A 22,056-nucleotide genomic window follows, 5' to 3' on the forward strand; every position below is an offset into this window, starting at 1 on the left:
ATTCTCAGATGGGTCTTTAAACAGAATCATTCTTTTCAAATGATGGAGCATTTTGCATTCGAGACGCTGTAGATGTGCTCATTGAGGCTACATTGCCTCGTATTGTTCTTCCACTGAGCATTTGTAGTGCTTTCGGCTCGGTTAAACATGTGGCTGATTCCTAGCCGCTAGCTTGATCCCCACCGTCAAACTGTGCTACAAATGGTTCCTTGAGTGATGCCGTAGAAGAGTTTGTCGTTGAGGTGTGTGAGTGTGACAAACCTTTAAAAGACCCAACAAACTTTCTCTTGAGGTAAAGGTTCTTTATCAATTTAATGGTCACATCTTTGTGAACAAAAATGACTCTTTATGGAACCAAAAGTGGTTCTTCTATGGCATAATGCCATTGGACAGACCAACACGCTTGGAGGAGAACACCAAGAGCCAGTTCTGTTATATCGGCTAACAGGAGCACTGAACTGAGTAATGAGGGAGGGGAAGGGCCATCTAGACCCACCAAGCGAACATAACTCACCCTGAAATCACCCTGAGGTAAGGGGGCAGTTGATCAGCCAAGGTTCTTCTTCTTTCTTCAGCTTGTTCACTAGAGATATGAGACTAATGCAGTATAGTAAGTATGTGACGTTTGCTTGGTTCGGATTTTATGGGCAGGTTTGCATCACCTAGATGGCTTACAATAGCCTCCTAGCATAGCACAGCCTTGTTTTTCAACCTGTAACAAGAATTGTAATTATATGTTGTAAATATTCCTGTGTTTTTACCGGATAGCGTTGCTGTCTTCGGAGGTGAGAGACGAAGAGATCAGCTGCTTGTAGCCAGCACTTCCCAGGGGGCGTTTAGTCTAGCAACTGCTAAGTTCTCCAACTTTAGCTTCTTGGCTTCTTGAATTGGGCAGCTCTTCTTGTGGAACCAAGCAAAGCTGCGGTCACGGCAAGTAGCAGTCTGGTGGTGAAGGCCATCCTGCAAGTATCAAGAATGCCATATTCTTCCAAAGTGGACCTTACATTTTAGCGTTTCACAAGCTTTCACTGGGTAACAGGGTAGTCATGTTTAGTCAAGGGTAGTCAAATTTGGGGGTGTTAATAAAATCAGCCACTGCTGTGAAAAGGTGTGGGGGGTTTGGAATTGCAGGATTTTCATCAATGCTTTGCAGCTTCCATGTATCGACCTCTCATTATTCAACTATGTCGAGATAAACACAGTTGTTTTTTTCTTGTAAGGCACTTTCATGGTGTTGGACAGTTAGACTCCAACAACTAATTAGTGTGAGAATTTGGCATGGGATGGATGGGTAGTAGCAGTGTTCTTGTAGCAGCACCTTTAAGCATTTTAATGGATGTACCATGCAGTGTCAGGAACCACAAAAGCAAGCAAAAGCAAATTGAGTAGAGCATGATTGGGGGGGGGGGTATTCGGTAAATTAGATATTTTACTGAACCATTTGTTTACGCTAGCAGTTTAGGAGAGTTCATTTACTGTGAAAAGCAACAAAAGACAACATGGATGTCCCCTTGCATGAAAAACGGAATGATCTCAGCACAGCAAAGATGATGTCGCATGTCAACAACACAATGCTAGCACATTTCCAATGCTCTGCTAAAAGACAGAACCCAACCCCAAGGGCAGCAAAAAAAAAAAAGAGAGCAAATGTTGTGGGCTGTTAATACAATTGCTTATACAGCTAGAAACATTTTCTCAGAGCCCACATTACCCTTATTGGGGCCCATTACTCTTACTGACCAGGCTTCTTGTATGTCTGGCATTGTAAGGAGTCTCCGTTTAAGTCATTATGTCAGAGCACATCATTTGGAGGACAGCAAAAGCAACAAAGCCACAAAATTACCATGACACATGACCTTTGGGTCAGTGTCCTCCTCTGGTCCGCTTGCGATGTGCAGCATGTTTGTTTTTTCATCCAAGAAAACAAACAAACGAACAAACCAAGAGTCTTCTTGCTTTGTGATGTCTGAAGCAAAGTTTGGCTTGGCCTGGTGTACTGCCCAGTGTTTTCCTTCTCATTAGCCCCTCTGTTAACATTTAAACATGCGCATGATCCGCGGAGAAGTGTGAACTCACGTAGGGTTACCTCAGATAGCCCAAGAAAACAACCGGATTTGCAGTAAATTGTTCATGTTGTTTATTACACAAAGCTTGGAACAGCTCTGGTTTCCTCTCCTCTGCCCTCACTCTCCAAAGATGTTCTGAGGAGATAAACATTTGGTGTTTATAGCCGTTCATTTGGTCTGAAACGAGGTCTCAGAATTCCACCATGTTGAGCTCATAATGCACATGGTCATGGATGTGAGGCGAAAAAACCTAAGCGACGTCCTTTGTAATCATCAGAGGTTTGTGCAACCACCCATTTTCTGTTCAAAAATTGGTCAAGGAGGCTTTCTGTGGAGTTCCCCTAGTCCTCTAGTGTTTTCATTTAAAGTCTTGTTTTTTGGCCGACACCATTCGGCTTAGGCTTTGAGACAAGTGACTGTTGTAATTGCTAAATTTGTCCAACGGCGACTGGTGTCCTTGGCCTCTCCCAGCTGTGCAAGAGCATCCTCTGATTCTGGCTTCCATATGTTTCAAGCTCAGTTTGTTTCTTAACCATGGCACTGCTTTCTGGTCCAATCAGAGGCAGAGGCAGGCGGTGCCTGGCTAGTTCTGATAACGCTCCTTAATCAGAAGATACATCCCAGTCCTCTGTAAAGTTTTCTATTCATGAAAGGGCTTTCTTGAGAACTCAGTTCCCTGCAGCCAAATAGATTTCCCTGTTCTTTTTTAGGAAAGTCTTTCATCACACAAATGTCCCTCTTTCTACTCTTTCAGGGTCCTACACCATGCCAGTATTGGAAAGCTTGCAAAGGGGGCACTCTGGGGCATTTGTAATTGATAAGTGTGATGGACCTAAAGTAAATGACCATAAACAGCACAATTTCAGAGTCAGTGTAAATAATGCTCAAAAACTTGGTCAGCTCATGGGCCAAGCCTGAGGCCGTAGCACCTTTGCTCAAAATGACATTCCATGCTTATCACTAACAGAGGATGTGATAGGCCGGGGATCCTTGAGCTGGGATAAGTGATCCACCACCTGCTTTAGGAGGGCTTGACATGTCTCTAGGGTTCATTGTTTGAACATGTGAACTCAGGGACTGCGAAAAGCTTCAGGCTCTTTGTTTGGACGTAGAAGCACTGAGACTGTTTTTAAGCTCATTGGTCTCGTCAGGGTTATTGAAAGCACATGTCTGTGTATCTGTGTAGAGTATTGCTCTTTTTCAGAGGGGGGTCCAGCATGGTGGACATATTTGACATGCACACCATATCACGATGGAAACCTCCTACTGTACATAGGCTTTGTGACAGCTTCCTCTTGACGCTGTGGAACGTCCTGGCTCCTCTGCTGCCTCTGTAAAGGTGCCACAAAGTGTCCTATGGAGTCTCTTTCGGGGGTTGAAATGAACCCATTCCTCAACATGGAACAGAAATGTGATGGGCCTCTGCATTGGTATGCATCAGCAGAAATCATCTTTATCCTGCCATGCACTGTGCATAAAGCAGAACAGCTGCGGTGCTGAAGTCACCAGTCTCTTAGCTCTGCACGACCTTGGAAAAAGCAGCTCTGAAAAGCTTCACAGCTCATTAGAACTAGGAACAAAGCAAGCTGAGAAAAATCAACTACCGGCTTTGGCTTCGGGAAAAGGGAGCAGGCCTGAAAACAGAGCATGAGGTCACTCGGCATGTGCCGGCGCTAAGAACAGTGGAGCGATGACCTCACGCTGAAGTCCGAGCCACTGACAGAAGAGCATACCTGAGTTATAAGCTCTTTCCTGTTGCAGGGGAGAACAGCTGATGTGAACAGGAGATGAGAACATCGGTAATGAGAACAGGCCTTGCCTCCCATTGTGGAATGGATGCTTGTTAGCCTTGATAGGGTTTCCTCTCCAGATACAGTCAGGTCACATAAATATTTGGAGAGTGATGCAGTTTTTGTAACGTTGCCTCCGTACACCACATCAGTGGGTTTGAAATGAGGCCATCCAGACATGATTGAAGTGTGGACTTTCATCTTTCAGTAAGAAATGTAACAAATATTTCATGTTAATGAAGTCATATGTTGCAAATATTGCAGTTTAGGTTTTGCAGTCATTTTGCACATAGTCCCTCCATTTTCACAGGCTTAAAAGTAATTGGACAGTTAACTGATAAGCAGTTTCCTCATTATCACCATTATGGTTATGATACGTTAAGGAGAAAAGAGGTCTGCGGTTGATTCCAAGTGTGGAATCAATCGTCCAATTCAAGTGATTCCATCTGATTTACTAGTGAGCTTAGAAACACCAAAAGACCTGGATGATTAGTCAGTACCACTCTCAAGGAGGTAGGTGTACCACATGGTTGAGGCACTGTTATGGCATGGGCATGGATGACTGCTGGTGTTTATTGATGAACCCCAAGGCATGACAGATCCATCCTAATGCTTCACAGTACCTTTGACTGTGCCTAAGGACTTTTAGCTTGGTTCTATGCAGGTTTTTGGTACTCACAGGGTGGGTTTTGGGCAGTCAGTCTTACCATATTCTGTCTTACCAGAATATGAGCAGTTCATCTTCCAGATCTCATCTTGACCAGCAGTGTTCCTCTAAACTGCTCTTACTCTTGAACTTCTTCTGAATCTTCTTATATCCTTATGGGTGTCAATTACTTTCGCTTTCAGACATTCTAGACAGTTATTAGAAGAGCCTGTATTTGTTGAGGGTTAGCACAAGGTTTAAAGAGTCTGTACGAAGCTTGGAAATTTGGTAAATTAAGGTGATGTTTGTAAAAAACAAAATGACCCTTTGCAGTGTGTAGGGTGTCCAGTATATAAGTGTACAATTACAGGCTGAAGCCCATCTGTTGTCAGCCACCCTCTAACCCATTCACCACTGGTCAGTTTCCGACCTCAGGGCTGCTGTTGACAGATATTGTTTACATTCTCAAAAATGTACTGCGTGTGGTGATACCCCATCAAGTGTTTCTGATAAAGTGGCCAGTGAGTGAATGTCAAACAGTGCAGTCCACATGTGCTACTTTCCATTTAGTAATGTTGTACACACTGCCTCTTTCCCACACGCAGGGTAGTGAGAATCACATGCAGCGTATTGCGACTGACCGGCCGATGACTGTTCTGCAGCCTGGCCTCTTGATAGCCTGATGAAAGGGAGCCTTTGACTCCAGGTTCCAGGACTGTGAGCTCATATCATGTCTGCAAGAATCCAGACTCGGTCTGTGGCACCTCCTGGTACTCTGACCGCTGTCACTCTGTACTTAATCTGGTTGGGAGGTTTTGAAGGCTTCAGAAACAGCTGAGGCTGCCAGGCCAGGTTTTGATGTCTGCAACACGAAAGTAATAAAGTCGTCCCCTGAGTGTCTGCATGGGTTCCCTACCATATTTCACATGTGAAACTAAAGGTGATTTTTTTGTTAGAGAACCCATCTACAGAAGGAACCCTTTAACCAGACAAAGAATTATTTAAGCATCTTGTTAGTGACAGCACTTACTGGATTGACCGACACACAGAAAAATGTAAAGGTTCAAGGAGCTCAGTTCAGATCTGACAAGGATAATTTACACTAGTTAAGAATGAGTGTATGCTAACTTCCAACAAAGCCGTTAAACCGCTCGGCAGTTATTTCCAGTCATACAAGACCAGGCACTGATCTCTATAAGTGAGGAGAGAGACCAAAATGCTGGAAACTGAAGTCATTTAAGTCAGTACTGCATAAAAACATATAATTTGTCAGCTTATTCTGGCTACTGTGCTTTTGTAGACCCCTACTCACGGCATAACCAGTAAGCTGATTGGCTCATCTTGTTGAAGGGCGGTACTTTTTTTGTAAACAGATGCCATGTTGTGCATCACAAGAACTCCCATTCATATTTAAACCAGTGGCTGGTTTCCTCATGTCTGAAGATCAAGAATAGCTCATTCTGCTGCTGACGTGTTGAGCAGTGAAACTGCCTGTATATCTGGCGTCTATGCTTTTACAGCATACAGGTGCATTACTAGCGTTGGTAATAGGATGACCATGCTCTACTCTACACTGTCACTTATGCACACTGTCATACGCACTTTTTCTATGCATTGTTACACCTGTATTCGATGTCACATTGATGATTTCATTGCTTATCGTTCATTATTTATGAGTTTTTGTGTCGTGCACTGGAGTCATGTAGTTCCAGAAGGAACAGCTGGATCGTATATAAGGCTAAGAGTAGTTTCTAGCACGATGGTATTCGTCAACACTAAGTGCTAGCCGGCCTCTGTACACCACAGTATTTGTCTGGTTTGATAAATCGCACTTTGTTGTGTGTATGAATTCTCAACATTCCAATTGAAGCGGTGGTTTAAATGTGCTAGTCTTGCTACAATGATAAATGAGGGTCCAGGCACTTCGGAGGAAGCTTGCTGTCATATCGGTTCAAGCAGTGACCTTTGAACCTGGACATCCGCCGCTGTCCGCCAATGCAAATATTTGCCGTTCATCTGGAATTCAAACCAAAAAAAAAAAAGGAACTATTTTAATCATGAGCTGTGAACTCTGCATTCCTGCCACTAACAGCGTCCTGTCTTGCCTGCTTGTTTTTGCAGAGATTGGCCCGGTCACCATAACGACAGATCCCAAGAAGTTTCAGAATGAGCTGAGGGAGCTGTACGTGCAGGTGAGTTCATGCACTGGGTGAGGTCAGTGGTATAATTGCCCTGGCCGGCCTGAATAGGACGTGGGTAACCACCAGTAGCACGGAATTGATACATCGGGATTCTCAAGTTATTAAAGCAGTTGGAAAATCTTTTGATTAAATATCTACATACTTCCATATTGTCTACATCTCAAAACAGGTCCCCTTCTGTTTAGCACTGACTTATTGTTTACTTTTGTTTATATTGCAAATTAAAACATTGTGAAATAGCAACACATATTCATACACACTTACATGATTGCAAAAATTGATAGAACCGAGAGGAAACAGCAATGTCTAACTGTTTAGATGTGATGTGTCAGCACTGTTTATCACATTGGATAGTTCAATGGATTTCATCAAGACTGGAATGGAAACTATTTAATCGCCATTCTTACAAACCATAGGCGTTTGAGCTTGGCTCCTGTGCTCTACGGCCCAGTTTAAAGTTGTCTTCACTGGCTTTTCAGAGCCATAAATGAGGAACAAACTATAAACATATGTAATTTATATACTTTATTATGTTTGACATTGCAGCCCTAAACAACTAGATTTCACCATTAACCCCAATTATTTGGTTCAGTTTGTTCTGTTGGTGCTTCTGTTGGTCTGGTACTTAGAATATAAGAAGTACTAGATGCACGTTATACACCCGGAGGTGCCATCAAGCTATACATCTACAAGAACTCTGCAGAACTGCTGGTCTGTTGACCTTAATAGATACAATACAGATGCAGATACAAGACAATGTGTATAGTCATAGAAATATAGGGGCTTCAAGCAAGGCCTTCAACCCTCTCTGCTCCCTGGGTGCCACAGCGATGGCTGATGACCGCTCTGGTCACTTGTGCTCACTGTCCACTGTGTTTGTTTTCTCACTAGTGTGTATGTAGTTTATTCAGTAGTTTATTATTCTGTATACGTCAGATTGTTATCATTTGAGAGATCGTTGACTCTGTACAACTGTTTCACTTCCGGTACAGACACTGAAATTGAGATCTTGCACTGTTAAAACAGTAAGTGTGAAAACACAGGAAAATATATGTAAAAAGAGGTAATTATCTGGCAATATCAATGTCTGTCAGAAAACAGAAGTACTGTTAGTTTAAATGACATTTTAGAAGAGTTTGTTTTTATTAAAATACATGAATAATGTTCTCCACATGGGGGTAAACTGCTCATTAAAAAATACAAATGCCACAATCCATATTAAAATAGGTTTCCAGCGCTTCTCATGAAGACCTTAATCACAAACAAACAGTTAGAACAGCAAGTATGAACAACACAGCTGAAAACATCAGAACAAGAACAGGGTGTTCTCTTAAGAACTCTATAAAATAGACATAGCCCGTGCTGACACGCCCCCAAATAAGCTACACCTCAGCTTAGGTGCCATTATGACAGGGATTACTTAAAAGCACCCAAAATACACAGCCAACCATACCAAAACGCCTCTTAGTCCATACAAACCACACAAAATAACTAAACTACTACTAAAGCCTTTGCTGTCTTTATGTTTCTAACTAAATAGAAACCCCAAAGCATCATGGGAACAGACCTATGTCACAGTACTTTTAAATCACAAATTATTTCTGTTTTCCGTCACATCTTTTCTTGCAGTTATAAACTGCATTTGACAGTAATATATTAAAATTACAGGATTATATGAATGTAATATATAATGTTGTGTAAAAGTACAGAAATCTTTATTACTTTTTTGACAGTTTGAAAGAATCATGTAACAGTTAGTTTTGTTAAAATTACTAGAAAATACTAATTAATGCATTCCAACACTTTTCAATAAACAATGTATTCTTGTCATTTTAATATGATTTTTAATTGGTTTATTTGGGAAAAACTATTTTTTATACAGTGTGGTATTGCCTGATACTGAGCATATTCTTGAAAAACTACCAAGCATTACAATGAGCTTTTTTGAATGAAGGCACCCCACTTATGATGAGCATTTAAAAGAAGGCCAACATGCTCAAACTACACAAACACACCTCTACCTTATACAGCAAAATACCCAGCTGCTATCGGGTTAGTTCAGGTCAGCTGCATGATTATAGACATCATCTGCTGCCGATACCCATCCATACTCATAAGCCATCTCTCCAAACCCTTTTTATTTGGAGGTGAACAAGGTTGTGTGACAATGCTTGGGGCAATACTGACTTATAACACCACAAACTGTTGTGTGTTCTGTGCAGTCTGAAGAGAGACTCCTTCACTCAGTTTATCTCTTAAACAAATAGCTTGGAATCTGCAGAGCTGTTTCCCAAAAGGTCAAGCTGAGCGATGCGTTTCCGACGGCGCTTGTGTGCGTTCCACCCACGAGACGGGATCCTTGGCGAGGCTGAGAGTGTATCTGGCACTGGAGTGCATGCGTCCTCTCTGCTTGAGGTAGTTGTGCTTAGTGTATCAGAGAGTTTATCTGGACTGCATCTGGACTGCAGTGGAGCGCATTCGCCACAAGCCTTTGAAGACCTTAGAAGTGGTGTGTAATACCAGTCAAAGGTTTGGACTCCCTTGTGTATAGCCTACAGAAAGAAATGTTTAAAGACAATCTGGGTAGATTTAGATGTTAAGACTAAATCTACCCGCATAACCAGTGTTTAGGTATCAAAACTAGGAGCAGTACTGGCCGATACAGTATGTACATGAAAAAGATCAGACATTGGCATATTGGTGCACCATTGGTGCTTATTTTTATTGACCTTTGTCCTATAAAGCCTTAATCTGCAGCTTTAGCATAGTTAAAAAACAATAACTAAGCTACGTTGGTCAAGCCTGCTTAGTTATAGTACTTCAGTATTTTATTGGTCAGCAGTTTTGATTTGGTGGTTAGAGGGCTGGGTTACTGAAACCTCTATCTGCTGAGCTTTCATTGTTGAGCCCCTAAGCAAGGCCCTCAAACCTGTTCTGCTCAGAGGGAACCGTAGTATTGTGTAGACCCATAGAAACACCACGTTTAATGATGGCTGGTAGCTACCAGTATCCAAAATACAATATTAGAGATATATAGATGGTTTTATCATTAAAGACAACTTTAATTAATGGTTAAAATAAATGTTTTAACCCAAGCTTCTTATTTTTTTCATGAAGCTTGAGGCTGAAGCTTAGAGGGCTGGGTTACTGAAACCCCTATCTGCTGAGCGTTCACTGTTGAGCCTCTAAGCATGGCCCCTAAACCTGTCCTCTGATACATAGGGCAGCCAATCAGACCAGAAGTCATCTACATATATCAGTCCCAAACCCATGGCAACAACAAGCCAGTTTATTTCTAAGGGATAAAAATAGGTTAGAACCTGGAAACTGGTCAGTGAGGTTGGAAACTGTAAACTGGTCAAATAAATTCTGACTGTGTTTAGTACATAAAACCACATGGACCTCAAGGTAAACATAATGTAAACATAAAAGTAAAATGTAGGATATCAGCCTTTATCTTTGCACACTCTTGGCACTCTCTGAAGCAGCTTCACGAGGAGCCTCCCGGGATGCCTTTCAAAATGTTAAAAAAAAATACACACATGCTAAGACTTTGTCGGGTTCTCTTGGAAATGCATTCAAACCCAGGCATACATTTTCCCCCTATTCGTTTTTGTCTTAGAGGTTAAAATGATAAGCCTTTTGGCCAAAATGTTGTCAGGAACATGACAAATGTACATTCACCCTGGTAGAGGTCGGCTTTTTAACTGGTGCTGTAACGTAGCACCTTGTTTGAGGAAAGGCAGGCGGTGTGTTCTTCATATCATGCCAGGGTATCGTCTTCCCAGTCAGTCAGTCAGTCATCGTGGTAGAGTGCAGCACAGAGGAGCAGACAGACTGATTAAGTGCTCCACTCCACTGGCCACTGGCTGGGATCTCATCTGTCTTGTCTTGTCTATTTTTTTTTTTTTTGAAGAGGAAGTACAGACGGAGCTGGTGGACGTTTTCTAGGTTGGCTGGAGTTTGCTGCAGATGTTTGTGTTTGTGCGGAGGTGTGTGTGAGTCTGTGTGTGTGTGTGAATGTGTGGGTGCATTTCCTCTGACAAAGACAAGCAGCCAAACAGGAGAAGCTTGGATGAATGTGTAGGCAAAGCCTATTTTAACATGTGATTGAAAAAAAAGAAGTCCAGAAACAGTGAAAAGAGGCAGTGCTGCTGTGAAGAGCTGACTCACTGCAGCATGGAGGCCATACACATGCTTGTGTAGAAGCCTGTAGGGGGTAAGAAGGTGTGTGTACGTATTTGAAGCTGAAGTTCCATGAATTCTATTCTGTCCTCTGGAAAGGAAAGATAGGAGAACGTTTGCTTCCAGATGTTTGTACCGATGCTGCAGAGTTGAACAGAAAGAGAAGGAGCAAGTTGGGTTTGGGTTTAAAGATGATGATGTATCAAAACAGTGATAATGAATTTTTTAGATGCTTATTTCCAATCCTCTCTACATTCCTCAGAACATATATTTCTGCTTTTTAAAGATGTTATAAAATGAGGACTAGATGTGTTGGTTTAGAAAATGTGTATGAATTCCATGCATGAATGTACTTCATGAATGACTGTATGAAATCTGTGCATTGTTTGTGGTATCATATCATGCGGCTGTTGGATGGAAACCATGTATCTCTTATTATTTTATGTTAATATTGGATAAAATTATTTTTAATGCTGGATGAATAGACCAATTGAAATGCTGTAAATGAATTGGAATAAACTCTTATTTTACATTAACTTCCATTCAAAGTTAGGACCAATTCACCCCTCTTCTGTAAAGTCACTGTTTTGGACATATTTTTTACATACAGGCTTACAGTTCTGGAAAGATTCTTTAGGCAGAGGAAACCAAGATTAACTTGGATAACAAATGGGAAGGGAAGAGTATGGAGATTTATACCACATCATCTGTTAAACATGGTGGAGGCACTGTTATGGCATGGTCATGGATGGCTGTCAATAGAACTAAGTCCTCATTGTTTATTGATGATGTGACGTGCATAGGAAGTGTATAGAGCTACATTTTCTGCTCTGATTCAGTCAAATGCTGCAAAACTCATAGAACGGCAGGAGGGTTATGACCCAAAACATACCACAAAAGGCAACCCAGGAGCTTCTTAAATTGAAGAAATGGAATGTTCTTAAGTCAGTCACCTGACCTCTACTCGACTGAACAGCATTTCACTTACAGGAGACAAAACTGTGGGCAAACAGAACCAACTGAGCAAAGTATCCCAAGCGAGGACGTCAGGCAGTTATTGACGGCAAAGGATTTACATTGAAACATGACAAATTTTCCTTGTCCAAATACTTATGGACCTGACTGCGTTCTCAGCCTGCTGCGTTTTAGCCACACCCATTCATATTACAGTTCTCAGGAGAGCGCTTTGAGTGCTGTTTAAATGGATAGCCAATCAGAACAGAGCCAATTTATGTTGTATCAGTCCTAAAGGCACAGTAGCAGACACAGCCTGTTTAGTTCTAGGGGATAAAGAGTTTGGCAGTAGTCCTGTAATAATGGATTATGGCCATTTTGGGGCCATGTTTGGGGCAATTTTGCTAATATACAAAGCCTTCACAAAATAGTTATTTAGATAACACAATGGTTCCATATACACAGATCAGCCATAGCAGTAGTACCATTAGTATCAAGTGAAAAAACATTGATTATCTTCATCTACCGAGGCATCTGTCATCTGGGTGGGATATATTAGAGACAGTTTTCAAAGGTGATGTGTTGAAAACAGGAAAAATGGACAAGTGTATGAACCTGAGACGCTTTGACAAGGGTCAAATTGTGATGTCTAGACGACTGGATCAGAGTAACTCCTGAACATTAGGCAGGTCTTGTGGAGTTTTTCTAGTATGCAGTGGTCAGTATCTATCAAAAGTGGTTCAAGAAAGGGCAACTTGTGAACCAGTGACAGGGTCATGGGCACCCAAGGCTCACTAATGCTCATGGAGGCCCTACCTCTCAACTTACAGGACTTAGAGGATCTGCTGCTAAGGTCTTGGTTCCAGATACCACAGGACACCTACAGAGGTCTTGTGAAGTCCATGCCTCGAATGCTCAGATCTATTGTGGCAGCACAAGGGAGATCTCTGATTGGTTTAAAATTGTAACATGGGTCCATTCAGCACCAACAAGGGTTCTGCTATGGTCATGAGTCAGTGGCTCCAGAGATTGTAATAGTCTACCATCACATACATCTCAAACATTCTTCATAATTTGTAATGAGCTTCATGATTGCCAAACTCTCAGAGAACTCCTAAGCTGTTTCTTGACATTGTAACTCTTCCTGATGCTCATACTGACCTCCTTACACAGGCAGTAGATCCAGACGATCATTGACGATCGATCCAGACCTCTGTAGATGCTTGAAAACTTCTCCAATCATAACTCTACTATCTGTTGCAGCCCAGAAATAGAAGGGTTCCTCCTCAATCAGCGATTTGGTGACAGTTGTAAAATGTCACGTGAAGTGAAGGCAGTTGCTAACCAAACTGATTTGGACATCAACAGGGTGGTGGAGACTGTCCAGAGATGAGCATCGGAGCCATCAAGATTGCCTTGGAGATCTCTCTGCCTGGATCCTTCATTTACGTCTTCACAGATGCCCGCTCAAAAGACTACAAACTAACCCATGAGGTCCTTCAGCTCATCCAGCAGAAGCAGTCTCAGGTACTAACACCACCCGCTTTAATTATCACGGAAATATATGGTTTAGAACTGTTTGGGTATCAAAGTAATATCTGTGTGTGTGTAAAGGTGGTGTTTGTGTTGACCGGTGACTGCGATGACAGAGCACATATCGGCTACAAGGTGTATGAAGAAATAGCATCCACCAGCTCAGGACAGGTCTTCCATCTGGACAAAAAGCAGGTCAACGAGGTGAGGACTGGGGTTTCTGACACTGCTGGTAGACCCTTATAACCATATGCTTTCATACACCTGCAGATTCAACTACTTCTTTCACACTATGGCTTTTGGCACGCCTATAGCCAGCAAGACACCCACTACACTGTACCACCTCTTCTCAATCTATAAATCCCATCACATACCCCACAAGTACTTACAGCTCGATTGTTCTCATCTAAGCGCAGTAGTAGTGCAGGGGCCTGAAGTTCCTACCACCTTAAACACACAAGGGGACTCAAGTATACAGCTAATGGCATTCGCTGTATGATGATCACATTACCGGCAGCCAGAATCACTGCCATTAAAATGCCTAGTGAAACTGATTCATGTCTGGTTTCAGAAGTAGAAGAATGATTTCTGGTGTCATCTTGCTTCAGCCATGCTGATGTTTGTAGCATGAGTCTGGTGAGATGACTTGGCCCCGCTGTGGGCTTCAGTCTCCCACGGGTAATGTAAATATGAATATCAAGCGCAGCCGTGCTGCATGTGAACCCCAGAGAATGTGGCCACGGGTCCAAGCTCCTATTTCACTCCTCATCTTCCTTGAAAACATGGCTTTTCGAATATTTTCATCTTTCAAGCGGGCCAAGAGACTTCCTATCAATCATCATATATGCTTAGGCATGCTTAGATCCAGCATTTTGATGTTTGAACCATACCCAAGTTGGAAGGTTCAGCAGACATAAAAGAGAGAGTTTTTATTCAGAGGTATAACTCTGAAAGTTTCTCAAATGTTGCCTATGAAACTTTTAGGATCCTCGTTTCTAATGTCCCTTGTGCCTATAACCTAGTATCAGTACACAGGACCACATTGTTCTCCTTTTTTCTCAAGTTTGTTTTAGTCCTTTAGTTCTGCTGCTTCTTGACATTTCTGGAAGGGCAGTCAAGGGCACAAACATGATTTGTTAATTAATCATTAATCATTTGTAAAAATGTTGCTAAATTAGTTAATGATACTTAATAATTAATGATCACAGCCTGCACATCTTTAATACATTTCAGCTCATTTTAATGAATAAATATGCCATTCCTGCGAATTGTGTAGATTTGACAGGTTTTTAATTTTGAAGAATACTCCTCCACTCCCACAAACCCAGCAGTAGCACTTGCCATCATTCGTCCAACCCATAGATACTGTATTGAACTTTAATGGGCCAATCAGAACAAAGAAAACATTACCAACATGTAAAAAGAAAGCTATTTCTTGTGAATGTTGGTTTCAATGTTGAATAGTGTGCAAAAAAGGTTAATTTGGGTAGATAATCACGGTTAGCAAGCAATATTTAATATTCATCTAAAATTGATGTAAAACTCATTAATTGAGCTGGGGTTCTGTCTTCAAATTGTATCTCAAGTGGCAATAGCTGAAGTCCAAGCACTATTTGTTATAGACCGGCTTTATAGTGGATCTGGGCTCTCAAAAACCTAATGAAATAAATACTTCACTGCAATTGCCACTATATATTTTAGACTCAGAAAAATAGAAAAATAGTTCTCTGTAGTCTAGGAACGATGCTGCCAGACCCTGATGAAGAAGAAGATGAGGAGCAAGAAAATGCATGTATATATCTGTTTAAAAGCTATCAACCATGTTTAAGGATGAGCAATGACCATTCACATGCTATTTTTGTTTTTAGCACTTTTGTAATATCAGTAGATGACAGCATCAATGCAAGTGGGAGGAGAAAATATTTGAATGTACTACAGTATGTGTGGTGGAAAATCTGGAGACTACTACTGAACACAGGGTTTGGTTGAGTTTTATCATTTATGTGACAAGAACAGTATATCTATGTTATATCTGCCAAATGAATTTCTATAGGAGTTGGTTTGGCTCAAAGTCTATTTTTATATATTTTCCTTTGTTTTGTTCCTAATTTGTTCTTATAAGCATTTTGTTCTGTTCTGAAGTTATCAATTATTTTACACAGTTCACAACCAGTGTACAGCTGATGATCAGTAGTGTTCATGCATTTGGTGAATTGGTATGTTTTGGAAGCAGTATTCCATTACGAGCAAAGTTTCCATGCTTTTGACTCAAGTGTTTGCTTTTGTTTGGCTCTGGTAAAGCTCTGACCGCCTCAAGAGGCTCCGGGTTCAGAGTTCACAGTGTGTGATCGCTGTGTTTAGGTATATTTTTGCATGTGTTTGAGCCAGACTCTTGTGATGTGGCACTGGCAAGGCTCTGACTGCCAGTAAAGGCTCCAGATTCAGAGATCACATACTTCTCACACCAGATGTTGAGGAGCTATATAGTCCATTCAGGTTGATCTGAATCCAGTAATGTGTCAGAAATCCCTTCATCTGTGTCTCCATCTGTCTGTGCATTCAACCAACCATCCGCCTCCCTACCAAGCTTGTGTTATTTTTTTGGCCTGCGATTGGTTTGTAAGTTCTTTTTTTTTTTTTTTTGTACAGGTCCTGAAATGGGTGGAGGAAGCAGTGCAGTCCTCCAAAGTTCACCTGCTGTCTACTGACCACTACAATCCAACCAGCAACACATGGAAGATCCCCTTTGACCCCAGCCTGAAGGAAGTGACAGTTGCCCTGAGTGGGCCAGCCCCAGGCATTGAGATACGCAACCCCCAAGGTAGGGAGAACATCATCTTCTACCATATTTAGACATTCATACTTGCTCCAGATGTAGTCAGTCAGCTAGAGCGGCACATCAGTCTCTACATACCAGTCAGTTTCAGTGGAAGTGTTTAACTTCTGTTTGCAGGGAAGCTGATTGGGACCAAAGATGGGCTGACAGAGCTCCTTCACATTCCCAACTCTGCCAAAGTCTACAACCTTAAAGATCCAGCACCAGGGATGTGGTCTATAAAGGTGAGTAGAATACTCATACAAGAGCTCAGTTCTGATTGGCTGTCTTGTATTGTACCTTATTCAAAAGCTGTCAAGGCTGTAAATTCAGTGTAAATAGGCGGGGCTTAACTGTTCTATGAAGGCATATGTAAACATGGCCAAGGCTAAGACATGTTTAGGACCACACCAAACATTGCTATGTTCGTATTTAGAGCCTTGAGTGTGGAGGTTTCTCCTTAAAGGCCCCCAGGAACCCCAAAGTGGGATTAGCAGAAATCAGGGTGCAGAGTCCAGTTACAGGAAATGGCATACTTTTTTTTCCTGACTGATTTATGCTTCTTATGAAACCATGTGTGGTCTGGAGGCCCCTTAAAACCCTTTTCTTAGTGGGGTGATTTATGTACCAAGTGATCACATCACCACATCACTCTCTCACTCCACCTGAGGTTTTTCCCCAGTGTGACCTGTGGTTATAGAGGTTCATCAGTTGTGTGAGTTTTAGTGACTGGGTGTATCCTATCCTGTAGCTATGTCAACCAGCCTCCAGACAGGATTCTTGCAGCTCATTCCACACTCTTTCACGCTCCTTTTCCTTCTCCCCTCAAATCTGTGGCCACTCTCCTCCCTTGATGTCATCTACGATGTTTTTCAATTCTCTTTCCTTGGCCCTCTTTTCTTTGTGTGCATTTTACGAGCATTACAAGTGGAAAAAGTAGGGCTTCTCTTGGCAGAAACTCATCAACAGAAACCTTCATTGGAGCACTTTACCCATAGCGCTAATGTAGCTAGCTGGTGAGGAGTTAACATTGCCCAATTAGCATACAGCCAAGTGACCTATCCACAGCCTTTGCCATCCAAGTCATCCCGAACGTGGATGCTGATGCCTGGACTCTGGGTAGGCTGGTCCATTTTGATGAGAAGACCAGCAATATCCTTTTTTCCAATAAGAGCTTCCTGATCTGCTCTGCTTCTCACATGGACTGAAAGGCCAGGCTGGGATACACTCTAAACAGGGTGCCAGTTCTTAACACTTGAACCTTTAGCTCACTCGACCTGAAACATGCCCCTTAAAGATTAGTGGACTATGGTGATTACCATAAACAGGAACAGCAAATGATCCTAGATTACGAGACACTTTGTGAGTGCTGGCCCAGGGCTGTTTTGGGCTGGATTAGCGAATGTTTGGACGACGTTTTTGGCTTACACCCTGCTCCCAGTAATGGGTTTTGACATTGTTAGCACGAGGTAATCTCCAAGGGCTCAGCGTGTGGTCATCTGATCCTTGTTTAATCTGCTGTTAATTGGGTTGCCTGTGACCTCTGGAAGGTGAAGGACCCCCCCTTACCCCACACCCTTTCAATATACTGTACCTCAAAGCAAGAAACTACTGAAGATCCATTCTTAGATGCCTTTTGCTGTATGTCTCTCTGTAGCCAGTGTTTAATGCTTTAATGTCCACCCCCACATCTCCTACCCTCTCCCACATGCTCCCCTCTCCTACACCTCCCAGAGGAACCCCTCTGAAGCACTGACCTGAGCGATGAGTGCTTCTTGGCTTCATACTGCACTGTTTTTTACGGCCCGTGATAATAGTTTAGGAAGGTTGTAATTTTGAAAGTATGTGAGCGGCCCTCAGGAGCTGTTGCCATGGTTGCGAGCGGTGCAATTTCGTCACATGTGATCTCAGCTACAACCAGTCTAGAGAGTAGCACCTGTCTTGATTTTCTTCATTTGTGGACAGTTTGTCTTACCATGGATTGATGTACAAGGTCTTAAGCAGAGGTCTTTTGAAAGTTGTTTGCATCAAGGCATGGTTCACACTAACTGATCTTTCCAGAGAAGAACAGATTTATTACTAACTAGGCTTTTTGTGTCTTTACTGAATGGGCAAAACACCTGTAAAACCCACACTTCCAGTTTCACCTCCTTAATTGACACATAATTTAGCTTTTGAAGAAGGAACACAGAGGTTCACTTACTTTTTCTAGCCTGCACTGTGGAGGTTTACTCAATGTGTTCAATTACAGACATAAACAGTACAACTACTAGTGTGTTATTAATGTAGTTAGATTGTGTTTCTCTATAGTTGTGACTTAGGTAATGACCACACCACACCAGTATTATTCAAATGCAGAAATCTCGGTAATCTACTTTTTCTTGCTTCTGTAAATGTTAGACGTGGAGCTCAGGAACATCAGCAAAATACAAAAAATTTAGGATTTGAGGCCCTCAGACATTTATGTTTGTCAGTACTTAATAATTTAAGCAGAGAATGACTGGCTCTGGTGTTTTAATATGGTCTAATCTGGCCCACTTAAAAATGCAGCAATTTGATTGTTGTTTATTCGTATTCAGAAGTGGAACCGACTAAGAAATATGTTTTTAATTCTGAGAATCCAGTGATGGTTTTGTACATTTTGTACATTGTTTACATGTCATTCATTATTAATACTTCATCATCTCTTTAAAATGCTGCATCTGTGTGTCATTTTCTGTGGAATTCTGTTGTTTTACTCCGACCCTAGACAATCAGCGAGGGTCGGCACTCGGTCCGCATCACGGGGCTAAGCACCATTGACTTTCGAGCGGGATTTTCCAGGAAACACACGTTGGATTTCAAAATGACTTCCAGCAGACCAGTACAAGGTCAGTTAGAGTTGGTGACCCACTAATATTTCATCATTTTCTCATCTTACGTTACCCTGAATACACCTGGAATGAGATGCATGTTGTATGTTGTGTATGTCTGGCTCTCAGCTCTGGACACTGGAGACTACACTTGGCTTAATCAAGCGCATTTAATCAACCTCTCTGGTCTCTATCACTCTCTCACACACAGGAATCCCCACCTTCATCCTGCTGAACACTACAGGACTGTCTCGTCCTGCACGTGCCGATCGCCTGGAGCTCCTGAGCATCACGGGCGGGTCGATGAAGACTTTGCCCATTCGCTACTATCCTGAGCGCTTGCCCTACAGTATCTGGAACATCACAGAGTTTGTGCCACCCAATGAAGCCTTCTTCCTGAAAGTGACGGGCTACGACCGCGATGGCTACCTCTTCCAGAGGGTCTCCAGCGTCTCATTCTCCAGTATAGTTCCAGGTCAGACCCCATAAGATGACTTCACATTAAAACTGGAGTTTGTTATGTTCAGTTCAGTACTGTCGTATAGTTCTGTGTCTACCAAATAGACAGATAGATGGATACTTTATCAATCCCAAAGGAAATGTAGTAGTCATTAACAGTTACACAATACAACACAGTAATGCAAAAGTATAAAAATGTGTGAGTACAATTATTTTTAGAATATATAGTAGATTATATACATAATTAATTAACACTCATCTAAACCATTATTTTAGATATGAAAGATTTATTTTACCTTGTTGAGGTTATCTCTAAATCAATTGCTATTGTTACATTTTTGTTTTGTTTTCCCCATAATCATTTCTAGAGGGTGGCTTTACATATTACTGTTCACCACAATATAAACTTTTATTCTATATTTTTGCATATATAATGAAACTTGTATAAAACATGACACATTCTGTATATTCCATTTATGAAAACTTTTCTGCTGGTATACAGTTTTTTAGACGGTTTGACATCTACAACAACAGCAACAAAAACAATAATAATAATAATAATTGTGTGTTGACTGCTACATTTATTATATTTATTATTTTATTCTATTCTATTCTATTTAAACCATATATTCCTTTTTATTGTGATTCTGCTTCTACTTCTGTTTCACTTTTGTTTCCGTTTTATGTACTCATCATTACAGTACAGTCTTAGTCTGAGCTGTAGCTCAGCTCAGATTAACCACGCAGTGTGTAATACTTGGTCTAGAATGTAATAAAAGCCAATAATGTAATAAGCTAACTAATAATATAATACAGGCCCTTGACAGTTAATGTTCTGCCTATTTTTTACTTAATTAGCTAATACATTTACTACATATTTTACACTAAGGTTTATTATATTATATCATATTATATTATATTAAGTGTAACATGCTTTTACTTAATATCATTATTAAGTGCTACAGGAGCTTCTGCCACATTAAGAAACAAAATTGACCCCTTAAAAGACACATATATACCTGATGTCTTAATAAGTGACATCTAACAGAATATAAATATAAAACCGTTTCTGATGCTGCCCCTAAATGTTCCTTGTTTTTTCATTTGCCACCAGATGCCCCCAAAGTGAGCATGCCCTCTGTCACCCCGGGCTATTACCTGCAGAAGGGCGGCCTCACCTGCCACGTGGACAGCCTGATTCCCTACACTGTCCGTTTCACCCGGGAGGGTGAGCGCCTTGGTGTGGACCAGCTCTTCAGGTGCTTCATACTGCCAGTTGATTCAATCATTGATACAGACATTCCTGAATGTTCAGCCTTGTAATGTGAGCATAGCTTTACCTCAGTTTAATTCAATCTGCTGACTGATTTTAAAAACAGTGAGGCGTCAAATGCATCATGGGAGATCGCTCAGGTGTCTCTAAAAGATGAGGGCTTCTACGACTGCATTGCCATCAGCAGTGCCGGAACCGGACACGCACGGACCTTCCTGGATGTCTCTGGTAAGAAACCAAGAGTCAAATCCTTATTTTGTTGCAAGGTATGATGAGCAGGAATGTCCTCGCAAAGACGTTTATAGGTCACAAAACCTGTAATGAACTCTAGCATTCACAATCAGCTCAAACCCAGAGCAGCTAAAGCATTACTGATCTGGTAGTTGTGGGAAGTAACTGGTGCTCTAAACACTGTGAAATGGTGCCTAATAGATCACATGTGTGTAGTTTCAGAGGCCAAAAGGCTAGTATGACATTTTCTCTGTGGTCACCCACTTCTGAATTTGTATGAATGGTTTCATGGAGAATCCTTCCGTCCAAATTCTGAATATAATATAGCAGCAAAAAAAGAGAAACATGCAAGATTGTTGTTAAAAATCTGGTGGTGGCATGGGCTTCATGAGGCAGCCCTATGCAGGAGCAGGGTTGCATTCCTCAGATGAAATGGGCTGCAAAGTATGACTCAGATTTATTTCATGCTCAGTGTAACGGACACACACACACATGTTAAGTTAACAAGGTTTTGGGTGCATTTCAGCAATGAGTCCTCATTTATACTTGGTACATAATATCCTCAGGAAGATGAATACCAGCTCTGTGACATAGTCTTTGGAATTGACTCATGTAGAGTTTTCATTGTGGAGAGATTTGGGGGGTTGAAATCCTTAAGTAGACCTGAAATTACCAGACGTCTCTTTGCAAATCGGACAGTAGATGGTCAGACATATGGCTTCAAAACTAGATCATCAGGCATCTTTTTATCAACAGCAGTTTTAACAGTAGGTAGTAACAGTAAATAGTTAGGTCTCTTTTAAAAGGTCTAGCAGTAAAGCATTAGAAGCCGTAACGATAGATAACTAGATGCTTTTCTAAAAGCTCTGGAAGTAGATGATCAGACACCTCTTCAAAAATATTCTGAAGGTAGACTGTCTGACATCTCTTTGTCAGGCATCTCTCTTTTAAAAACAGTCTAAAGTCTCTGACAGTAGATGATCATGTCTCTTTAAAGCCTTTTTAGTAGATGATCAGACATCTCACTGAAGACTCTGACAGTAGATGATAA

The 22,056-nt window shown here is 41.5% G+C and overlaps 1 protein-coding gene across 1 annotated transcript in view; it reads left to right on the plus strand.

Moving 5' to 3' along the window:
- The window catches only part of hmcn1 (hemicentin 1), a 120,797-nt gene that overhangs the window by 15,450 nt on the left and 83,291 nt on the right, over positions 1 to 22,056 (plus strand). The window contains exons 2-10 of the mRNA XM_072678767.1: positions 6,624 to 6,694; positions 13,211 to 13,369; positions 13,457 to 13,579; positions 16,025 to 16,196; positions 16,329 to 16,435; positions 18,940 to 19,060; positions 19,254 to 19,517; positions 20,616 to 20,760; positions 20,881 to 21,002. Of these exons, the coding sequence (XP_072534868.1) occupies positions 6,624 to 6,694; positions 13,211 to 13,369; positions 13,457 to 13,579; positions 16,025 to 16,196; positions 16,329 to 16,435; positions 18,940 to 19,060; positions 19,254 to 19,517; positions 20,616 to 20,760; positions 20,881 to 21,002 (1,284 nt within the window). The remainder of the gene's footprint in view (positions 1 to 6,623; positions 6,695 to 13,210; positions 13,370 to 13,456; positions 13,580 to 16,024; positions 16,197 to 16,328; positions 16,436 to 18,939; positions 19,061 to 19,253; positions 19,518 to 20,615; positions 20,761 to 20,880; positions 21,003 to 22,056) is intronic.

Source organism: Salminus brasiliensis, chromosome 1 (assembly GCF_030463535.1).
Source record: "Salminus brasiliensis chromosome 1, fSalBra1.hap2, whole genome shotgun sequence".
Taxonomy (NCBI): Eukaryota; Metazoa; Chordata; class Actinopteri; order Characiformes; family Bryconidae; genus Salminus; species Salminus brasiliensis.